This window comes from Chiroxiphia lanceolata, chromosome 4, assembly GCF_009829145.1.
Source record: "Chiroxiphia lanceolata isolate bChiLan1 chromosome 4, bChiLan1.pri, whole genome shotgun sequence".
In the NCBI taxonomy this organism is placed as follows: Eukaryota; Metazoa; Chordata; class Aves; order Passeriformes; family Pipridae; genus Chiroxiphia; species Chiroxiphia lanceolata.
In genome coordinates, this window is record NC_045640.1 from 49,228,794 (window position 1) to 49,240,044 (window position 11,251).

General features: G+C 37.2%; 1 protein-coding gene and 1 long non-coding RNA gene across 5 annotated transcripts in view; one reads left to right on the forward strand and one right to left on the reverse strand.

Annotated features, from left to right (window-relative positions):
- Positions 1–8,017, forward strand: part of COL25A1 (collagen type XXV alpha 1 chain) — a 310,589-nt gene extending 302,572 nt beyond the window's left edge. For all 4 annotated transcript variants that reach the window (XM_032686841.1, XM_032686843.1, XM_032686842.1 and 1 more), the window contains 2 exons: positions 1,382–1,420; positions 2,173–8,017. In XM_032686841.1, coding sequence (XP_032542732.1) covers positions 1,382–1,420; positions 2,173–2,175 — 42 coding nt within the window. In that variant the 3' untranslated portion in view covers positions 2,176–8,017. The remainder of the gene's footprint in view (positions 1–1,381; positions 1,421–2,172) is intronic.
- LOC116786331 overlaps positions 1–11,251 on the reverse strand; it is a 59,188-nt gene that overhangs the window by 14,843 nt on the left and 33,094 nt on the right. The gene's annotated exons all lie outside the window — the stretch shown is intronic.

Genomic DNA, 11,251 nt, shown 5'->3' on the forward strand with positions numbered 1-11,251 from the left:
TGTACCAATCTGGCAACAGTGATTTTTATTCAGTGGTAAAGTAAGTTTGAACTCTTTTCCATTTAAGAAAGAAAACCCCAAATGAATAGTACATACACATTTCATAAAGATACAAGGAAGATTTTCTTTTTAATTGTTCATAGTAAAATTTGATCTGCATGTTCTGATATTGTTTGGTGGTTAAGCACGGTTCTCTATGATGAATGTTACATTAAATAGATTTTATTTCAACTGTAGCACTTCTAATTTGAAGTCAGTTGTTTTTAATCATAAATACATAGTCCTTTAAAATTATTCCATAGTCCATATTGTTTGCTTCCAAATAATGGTAACCATATCTCATATTTTGTTGGGAATAATCAAGCATGCTTTTGTAATTTTAAAATATTTCTCTGTATTATCATTTATATCTGGAGATTCACTAGCAATCATTGATGGATGAAAAATATTCTGCTCATAGGTAATTGCTAGAATAAGCTGCTTAGCAAGCAGCACTGTCTCTTGTTTAGGCAGCAAGCCATTCCCATCGGACTACATACAAGCAATTAAAAAAATCCTCATTAACCACTATCTTCACATGTAAATTCACATATGAAGTATTGGTATTCTAAAAAATGTCAAGGCCTGATCTTTTTTCTGCTCATATATAGTCTAGTTACATCATATCTGCTCCTAATTCTGAGCATATAACTCTCTGGGTAAACCGTGGATAGCCTTCTAAATTGGAATTAGGGCCTTGAAAACCAGTGTGACTGTGGTCAATAGCTGGACCTGATCTTACTGGACACATGGAGATATGTGAAGGTAGAGTAGCAACAGAAAAAAAATGGAGTGACTCTCACATGAGAAGAAATTAAATTACTGTATTGTCCAAGCACTGAAATATACAGTGCTGCTGGACTGCCCTGCTCCCACCGCAGATGTTTTCTTCCACTGTGGCACTTAAGGTATGTTCAGGCCTTAAGATTTTGCTGCTTCATTCAAAAGCTAATATTGAAAGTGAAAAGATCCTACGCACATTTGAGTCTTGCTGTCTTATCACAGGATTATCTTTGTACTAGAGGCCTTTAAAACACAATAACCTCCAGATAAAAGTGATATTTTTTTTCTCATTGATCTTGTACATTCAGATAGAGATTGTTGTGAATAAAACAGATTATATTTTAAATAATAAGCAGCCTGAGCTCTAACAGTGATAAGAAAATGATGAAGATGTTCTAATGATTTAGAGAAAAACAAATCTTTATAGCAGAGAGGTGCACGTATGTTTTTGCAGCGTAAACCTTCTGTCCTCTGGCTGTTTTAACAGATGTTGACGGATTATCTATCCTCTCAAACTTAACTGTACTCTTTTTTTTTTTTTTGCCTCCCTTTAAAACAGGGTCCCGATGGATTACCAATGCCTGGCTGTTGGCAAAAGGTAGGATGGGTAGAGCTTTTTCTTTTCAGGAGCAGTATGTCCTTAGCACACAGAAATGCCTGTCACAGTCATACTGAACAATATCAAGATATTCTTCAAAGCCTCCTAGGCAGACATATCCAGCAACGCAAGAGCAGACCTCCCTACCTGCTGCAAGATCAGGCAGTAGTTCATGTGATAATATTGTAATATATGTAGAAGTAATAATTCATTGAGGCAGTATTGTAGAAACAGTTGGCGTTTTTTTTCTGGAAAGTCCAAGACTTTTCTTTTTTTCACATGAAGACTTACACATCCTTTGGTTTCTGCACATTATCACTGCTTCCAATTCATTATAAAAGCTGATGGATTTTTTGTCAAATATTTATATTGATCTCTTATTATGTCATTCTTCTGGAATACTGAGAAGAACAGTGTAATCTGCCCTTCTCTTTGCCTTACCTTTCTGCTCTTCAATATATCCTCCTTTAACATTAATATTAACTGGCAAAATTATTTTAGTAAAGGTTTAACCTAGGCAGCTCTGGATTTAAAAACATAGCATGCAGAATTATGTAGGTGGAGGGATACTGGCATAGAATGTGTTAAAAAGCATTAAGCATGAGTGAAATCCTAGGTGCATTTATCTCTGAAGAATAGCTGGTGCTGAGGAAATAACTATAAATATTTGCAACTCTGCCTTATCTATTTGTAATAGATGTCTGAAATATCTTACTAATTGGATTAATCTGTCTTTCTTTTTGTCTCTGCAGTGATGAATCTAACCTTACAAGCATGAAGTTGTGTATATAGCGCTCCACTTCTTTTATTTATAGTTGAAAACTGAAAATTTGGTTTTACAAGTCTGAGATATGTTTACATGTAGCTGCTTCTACTTGTTTGCAATAGTCCATACGTACTTTTCCACTTACATCTGCAGTTAGGTGATACTGCAGGGTAAACCTGCAAAGATTGTCTCTCTAATGAGAGATATTGAAACAACAATCAATAATAGAAATTAATATTTCTGTAAATTCTTATATTTTGGCTTGTGGATATGCATGGACAATGAGTGCCATGAACTAGTTTACAAGAAATTGTGACCAAATAAGAGCAAAATTCTATGATATGTACTGTACCAGCTACCATTGGAGTTTATTGACTTGGCTTCCGTGTCCATCTTAAATACTTCACTGATTCATGATACCATATCTGCTTGTATGAACTAAAAGCATGAGTTTGTGTGCCAAACCTGCTTGTTGTGTGATCACGTCACGCGCTAAATGGCTGCTCACGGTGACCTTTGATTCCGGCTTCTGAATAATTTCCTTTTGTCATCTCAAGGGAGTCACACCATGGCTCATTGCTAAAAAGAGATAAACCAGAGGAGCATAGAAAGAGGCCTTGAATTTTTGGGGAATAGAGTTCCAGCTGCAGGTGGATGGCTTCCAGTCTTGCGGGATACTTGGCCCCTTTGATCAAAGAGGGTCGCGCCTGTTTATCAGCATCAGTTTGCCTTGCACTGCTCACGGTCGTGAAGATATTCACGATAGGCCCTGTCGAGTCCTTAATCAAGAAGGAAAGAAGTTTGAAGAAGAAACCAGACTTCTCTGTGGGTTGTTTGAAAAGGTTGCAGAGGTGCTGCAGGGATCATTTGATGGCAGACACTGCCTGAGACCAGAAGCTTCTCAACCTTACTCAAGGATGGACAGAGTATGTACTCTGCATATTGTATTTTGGGACTGCTGGAGGAAAAAGCATTCTTGAGGTGGGGATGAATTGGATCATCCTCCAGAGGAGGATTAAAATGGAACTGACCGTAGATGTATGTACCATGGTGTGGTTTTCAGGTTATTCACTTTAAATTACACAAAACTAGCTGAACTTTTCTGCAGGATTTTGGAAGCTATGGTTAATTTTGTTTCCTTTCCTGTAACTGTTGCCATAAAGAATGCATTTCAGTAATCTATTCAACATTTGTGATGATGGCATTGAGGAAAATACTTCAAGCCACATACTCATCTTGTTTCAGTATTAACAGTTTCTATTTCAAAGTCTTTGAAGCCTTTAAGTCTAGAAAAGAAAGAGTTTATTTTTGTGTTTCACAGACTGATTTGTTAATCTTGTTCCTTTTATGTTGTTACAGTGACTTTAGTGGACATTATTACTCAAAAGACAATGGAGAGAAACAATTCTGTGTGATTACCACTGCACACCTGTCGCACTACACTGTTATAGGTGTTAATATTTCTCCATTTCTATTCAGACGACTAGCTTTCTAGAGAAACATTGGTAAATCTTTCCTTCTCCACTTTTTTTATTGCTAGAAATACATAATTCATGCACATTTTTAATTTTGCCATGAGGTATTTTTTCCAGTTTTGAGTCTTCATATGGTGCACTGAAGTTAGTTTGAGGGACTGGTTTATGAGAAATGGTGCCATATTTGGCAGATGGAAATTCTTTTTATATCACTTCTGTTCCTAATGTATATAGCAGGATCATCAAAAACTTTTTTAGTTACTTTTCTGAGAGTTGTCTTTCATATGTAGACCAAAACTGAAGTTGAGGAAGACAGCCTGTCTCCATTCATGTGTGGGCACCTTATGCCCTTCTTGGAATGCACATTTTTCCTTGCTCCATCATTTCTGAATCATGTGTAGATGGGGACCTTCTGTGGTCACGCTTTTTGTACTGCTTCACAGTCTCAGATCAATGGAAATGCCACTTTGATGAATCTTTACTGTCATTTAGGTATATCGAAGTCAAACCTAGCATTTCATTGAGGAAAAACCAGATTTTTAAAACTTAAAAATTAATTTGGCAGCCTACAACTAGTGGTATCTTACTAATAAAAACAAAATTCTGACACTATATAGATATATATACTGAATACATATATATTTGCCGCTCAATTCCATCTTTCCAATAGCAAGAAATAAACAGGTGTTCACAGATATAAGATAATGTTTTTCTTTGCCTGAATTTTCAGAGATGCAAATATTAACCTCTCTGAATAGTCATGATTACAATAGTAAAAGCCTTCACACAGCGTGGTTTGAATATAAAATGTTAATAATCAGAGTGCTATAGCAGTAAGTGCAAATGAGGACCTTTCAGAAAGAGGACAAGAAGAGCACCGTGTAAGTCCTCTGACTTGCCCCTTTTAGTCTGCTTGTTTAAGAAGCACTATCTCAAAAAAACAACAGGCTGAGGAGCCAGCTGTCCACCTAACAGAGAAGAGTCTCTTATGCCCGTGTCCTGACTTGGCACATTTAGCTAGGTATATTGTAGATGTGAAGACTAGAATTTGAATTTTTTTTAAGATATCAAATACTGCCAATCATGGACTAAAATTAAATATTTTTTAAAGGTTCCTCAAAGTATTTACATGCAAAATCAAGTAGAATGTTTGTTATCTGGCTGAATGTTTTAGCAACTGCATATTGAGAGTGTCCACAAACACAACTCATTTAAGAAACAGCAACAAGATAAAGAACTATTAAATGCATACTGCCATTAGCACTTTCTTTTTTTTTTTTTTAGTTTGTATACCTGTATTTTTAAACTGCCCTCATGGCATCCATTTCTATATGCATCAATAAAGGTAGCAGAACCTTGGTTCATGATTTTGTCATTCAGGAAATAATTATAGACACTACTGTTAAGTGTTAGTCAATACTCAACTCTCCTTTAACTCCCTGACACTGAGACCCTACTGAAGAAACATTTAAGCATCTTTGTTCACTTTCTTTTTTCTCTTGTAAATTAATCTAATTTCTTTATTAAATTCCCTCCAGGTATTTACTTTTTGTTTTTCCCAAATAATCTTACTTAACTTTTTCAGATTTTTTATTGTCCTGTATCATGAAAGGTTCATTCCATTTAAATGACCATGAAGGAACAGCAGATAAACAACTTAATTCAAAAGGTTAAACTACATACATAGATTTGACGTTAATATTTGCGTCTCAGATTGAATTGATGAGAAACTTAACCATATCTAGAAAAGTTGCATGGTCAGTAAAAGTAAAAAAAGGAATTGGGTTTAACATTTCATCAAGAAAAGCACCTTGTGAAGACTTGCAACATGTTTATTTTGTTTAAAAAGCAACTATTTCTGGTGCTAATATATATTTTTTCTTATGATGGTAAAGCTATAGTTTGAACCACCAATGTGTTGTTATATCTTTTAGTGGCATTCCTCCAAATAGGTATGATTTGTTTAGTTCGTTACAGGAACAGTAGTTCCTCTACCAGCCTTTTCAGTTGTAGAAATGTGTAGTGGTATTAGTCTATATATATCCCTGACTTTTTCAGGTATAATTAATTCTTGTTTCTTTGGGAGTTTTCAGTATTTGTTTCATACAAAGTTTTGTAATCGCCTGTTACTCCAGTGCATTATAACCACATTGTGCAGAAGTCCAGCTACAGAAGCCAGACTTCTTTTAAACACTATATGGAATATGTCTGACATACGTGGTCCTTGTTTTCATATTCATAGATTAGCTATGGGGAAGCTTTCTTTCAGGATGTTTTGGACACCTTTTTTTTTTCCTGAGTAAAGCATGAAATGTTAAATCGCAGAGCAATGATACAATGTTTTGGGTTTTGTGGGGTTTTTGTTTTATATTTTTATTTATTGCTGATCTTGATGTCATATTCTGATAGTGTAGCAAAGCAGAAACTCTTCATCCAGCTGTTTATATATTTTTTTAGTCTACAATGTAAGTAATATGATTGAGTTTCAGAATGATCAAACCCATATACCTGCACATGTGTAAAGTATAGAGTTTAAAAAGGACTGATGTACAGTGTGGAAAGTTAGCATTGGCTCCACTGAGCATTACCTCATGGAAGGGGTGCATGTGACCACCAGTTACTTGGTTATGCCAGTAAAAGAGACAAGCAACCCCAAATGAGATGAGCAGACCTTTGGTCCTTGTGGGAGGGTGGTGCTGTGTAAGGCTGGGGGCTGCACCAGGAAACACACTTAGGTCCTGGATCCCGTTGGAGTTTAGAGAGAGTTGTCCCACTGACTGCCCCAGAACTGGGTTTGTAAACCTGGGCTCAGCCACGCAAGGCTTTTCTCTTGGCTGTGCCTCCCTATCCCCAGCAATGAGCTGTGGAGAGTGATGCAGCCTCCCCTTGCAAAGCTCTTTGAGGCATGCAGAAGAAAGGACGCAGGTATTATGCTTAGTAACAAGGGGAATATTATCAACTTCAAGAGTGGGTTTTGCCTAAATCAGGACCATCTCAGTAAGAAGTCCAGAGATATTTCCAGTCTACTGAATGTGTTGAAGATGTTCAAAGCATGCAGCAGTTGACCTTTCCCTTCAAATTTCCTGATCTCTGCTGCTTGACCATCTTGAATTACATTTTTAAAGCTCTGTATTTTACCGAATGAGATTCCTAAATTTTCACACTAAAGACTCACCTAAAATACTGATATCTGCAAAGATACTGGTCAAAATAAAGTATAATTTTTAGTCATTGTAAAAATTCTATTTCAATGACTGGAATTAAAACTAACACCTAATTTTTTATTCTTTTTTCCTTCCTGCAACTTACTTTTGTGGATGTGAATGTTGTTGTAATGTACAAATGAAGGTTTTCTTGCACCCTCTGTTATTGAAGAATTTTACATGGTGGTTGGATTCATTAAATGCTGTTAAAAACAAGTGCCTGCCACCATCATATCTGAGAAAGATACAGAACAAGTGGAGTTTTTATTTTAAAAAGGGATTTGGAGTGTTGCTTTTGTTTCGTTTTGTTTTTAAATGCATCTGATTATCAATGCTGCTCACAAATTGAATTTTCTTTTTAAAGCAGGGGGCCTTAACCTGGGACCGTTAGTGTTTTACTTGTTTCTATTTAAAAAAGAAATTGTATGAATTTCCCAGATCCCATTGGTACTTGCACACTTCTCTGAAGTATTATGGAGAGTTGGGTTGGTGGGAGAATGTTTTACATATTGTTAACATATATGTGGATATTCTTATATTATTGTACATGTTTGGGAAAATATCACACAACTTTAAAAATGTTGCTAAGATGTATGTATCTGACTTTTTCCTTTGGAAAATATTATATATTTTTATTTGTATTTTTTACTTTTTTAAGTTCATCTATATGTGCCGTTATTTTTGTATTGCAAATGGTCTCATAAATGAAGTAGAAGAGATAAAAATACAAAGAAAAGTAATTTGGCAAGGATTCCAATGCTTGGGGGTAAAAACCACATGGGTCAGCATCATATTATCAATGCTAGAAATATTTTGAGTGTCTTAGCACTGTAAATATGTCACAAGACCTCTTTTGAGGAGTAGTATAAAGAATTGCAAGGTTTTAATCACCCATTTTAATTTGATATTAATTACCACTTTCTTGTGGCCTCTGGTCTTGACTTAATTGAACCCAATCAAACAGCATGCTTTTGTTTTTATTATTAAAATTTCTCCTTGTTTTTCAGTTGAATATTGTTTTGTTTTCTTTCAGTTTTGTACTTGAGGTTTTGTTTCTTGCTTGTGAGAAGTTGATCTTCAGAATTATTTTTACACTATTTATGATTTATTTTCATAATGTAAAAAGTGTGTAATTATTAAAATATTAATCCAACCATTGGTGCTGATTTTGCATAGTTATAAAGTTCTTAATATTGGTGCAAAAAATTGTTCTAGTCTATCTGGATTGGAAGAAGTGTGTGCTGCATTGTGCCAACCTGTAGTTTGAAGTCTAGAACAGGTTGTGTCAGTGGCAACATTCACACAAAAATCAAGGCCTGTGCAACATGTTCCATTTTCCTACAATGGACAGTAAGAAAACTCACCTTCTTCCTATTCTTAATGTGTCTTTTCTCTTCAAAGTCAAGTCTGTTCAGTCATCTTTTCAAAACAGGCAGCACAGGCTGTTGGCATCCACAAGCTATGTAAGGAAGAAGCTTTGCTGCAAACCTTAGAGCTGGAAAAGCTAGAAGGATCTATGTATTAATTAGTTGAAACTATTGCTTAGGCAAGTTCAGAGGCATCCTAGGATCAGAAGAAATAAAGCTGGAACTCACCAGTCTCCCCTTTCTATAATTCTGAAGGTGAAAATAAACCTGAACTGCTGAGAAATAAAGATATGTGCAGGCAGTGTCACAAGTAACAGTGCAAGCTAGAAAATGTGAAGGTCTGTTTTTCACAAATCCAGTTTGTTTGGAAATGATGGAACATAATATTTATTGCAAATTGGTATATTTTTAAGGTGTATTTTTGCAGGAGTCTCTGTGAACAAAAGATTTAAAAAAAAAAAAAAAAAAAAAAAAACCACTGGGGAGCAGCTGTAATCTCTGCAACACATTATTTAAATGTTTGGGTTTTCTAAATCCCAAAATATTTTAGACAAACAGAACACTCCCCATTGTTTCCCTTTCCTTCACCTCAAAAATGCAGTCACTGTGAGCACTGTGGAGTTTGACCTCCACTCTTAACTCCTGCTAATCCCCATAAATGTCCATTAATCTTATCTAGCTCTGTTTTAGGCTCTTCAAGGGACTAAAAATATCTTTGCTCCCTTTCCAAGATGAGGTACTTCCAGCTTAATGTGCTCTGCTCTACCAGGCTGAGTGCCTTGCCCTAAGCCAGGCAGCCCCTGACCCAGGTGAAGTCCTTGCTTCAGCTGTGGCCACTATTGGCCTTATCTTGCTTCCAGTTTTCTCCTTTCTTCTGCTTTCATAGAGGATGAAATGCAGTTCTAGATGCTGCTGGAGCCGTCCTGCCAGAAAACAAATGTATATTCTGGACTGCTGCCAGAGCAGTGGGTTTTCCATTCAGTACTTTTACAGCCTCCCTGTTATGTTTCAGTACTATGCTCCCTCTAAAGCCAACCCTCAGCGAACCAATATCCTACAGCCTTCACATCCTACTATACTGATGGGCCATGACTTTCCTCTGGCATTCCCTCCTATTCATATGCCTCCTTCACAATTTTGTGATGTACCAAAGAACATGCAGGACTGCTTGTGAAATGCCTGCCACTTCTGCCTCACGTTGTTTTTCTTAATGAAGCTTTATTTAAATACTTAAAGGCCATTACTCACATGCAACTCTGGTTTGTGAGCCTACTAAACCTGCTAATCCCTACCCATTTGTAATAAGGACTCTACATAGATAAAAAGTAACGCAACAGAAGTGGCTTTTTATGTCCTCATCTCACACAGCTTCACGTTGTGGTTCAATTATGATAACCACACACAAATGTTTAAAAACAAAACAAAAACCAAAACAAGGAGCTGACAAAGCATTTCATGTTCTAGCAAGTAGCAACAACTACACCCAAATAAAAAAAAGAAAACAAACAAGGGAATGCCAAAACATTTAAGTCATGTTACTGCAAGCAGTCTTTCTGTCTTCACAGGGTTACTAATTTGTCCTCCCTTCCATTGGCTTCTGGGAATTTCCAGACTGAGTACTTACAGTGCCTTCTGCTTTCCCATCTCCTGTCTGCAGTAAAAAAAATACAGTGCTTTTGGATTTGGAGCTTAGATGCTCCATATATATATATCTCTATGTATATATGCTCTTCATGTGGGGGAATTGATTCTGGTTGAGATAAATCTGATTAACACACCCTGTGATTAACTGACTCAGGGGTCTGCTGAACCAGTCACCACATCAGCCCACAGGTAAGTCCATTCCCTTTTTAGCAAGGGTTTGGCTATCCCTGAGAAGACGCAGACAGGTGCACTTTGTCCGTCTTTAAATTTCTGTACTGAAACAGGTATTCAGTACAGATCATTTTCCACTAACCATGGAGTGGGTTTGCTCCTCGGAATGCACCAGCAGTATATTGTTTTTCAGAGGTACAGTAGCTCCTTAACAGGGAAATAGGGAGCCAAAGACACCTTACTTGGATACTTTGGAGAGCTCTTAGAAATATTTACTCCTTTTCACCCCTTATACAGGAATCCAGGCTGTTACTTTCTGGTACCCTGCCACGACAAAGCCCCTAAACAAGTGTGGAAAAAAATAGAATGTTCATAAAGCAAACAGAGCAGGATGGAGTAAACAGCGTGTTTGGGGTTTGGTGGGTGTTTTTAAATAAAACACGAGTATTAAAAAGAAAAATTATTTTAATAACACTATATATCATGGAGAAATATTTTTAGAATTTATGCCACAGTATTATGAGGGCAAGTGGAAGAAACTGGAGAGGTCTGAAAAAGCCAGGTGGCAAGGTGCTGGAAAGGCCTGTGCCTGGGTCAGGGTCTCTGCTAATCTGAAGGGCAGAAACCTGTGCTCTACATGTGAGACTTGGCAGGCTCGTTCCTGCTGATAGTATCAAAAGAGCATGAAAAGAACCAAGAGAGAGGGATATTTTCTTGACTGTTAAGCCTCTTTCCACGGCTTTGAAGGAACAGGGGAGCAACTTCCCCTTCTAACAAGCTACTTCACCTGCGACTTGGAGTTTTCCTGATGAAGTTTAATACTGCTTCAATCAATTACTAAGCTAGCTGTGCACAAGCTTGCTATTGCTAAACCTGGAACAAAAGCCATGATACAATCGGCTCGCTGCATGCTTCTAAAGGAGTAGCAGCACAGCATCTTGCATATCCCTTAAATCTGTTTGTGGTCCAGGGTTTCTGCGTGAGCAAGACAGGGCAGGTCAGGATAAACAGCTGAGATTTTCCAGTGTTGGCATTGCCAGCAGCCCCGGAGGAGCGATAGGGCTGTGCTCGGCACTGACAGAGTGCAGGCACCAGCCCAGTGCAGGGAAACGTCTCCTGAAATGCCTTGGGACTCTCAGACTCACATGCTGCTGTTCTCTGCCTGGGTCCAATGCATTGCTGGTACAAAGGTCCAGTATATAATG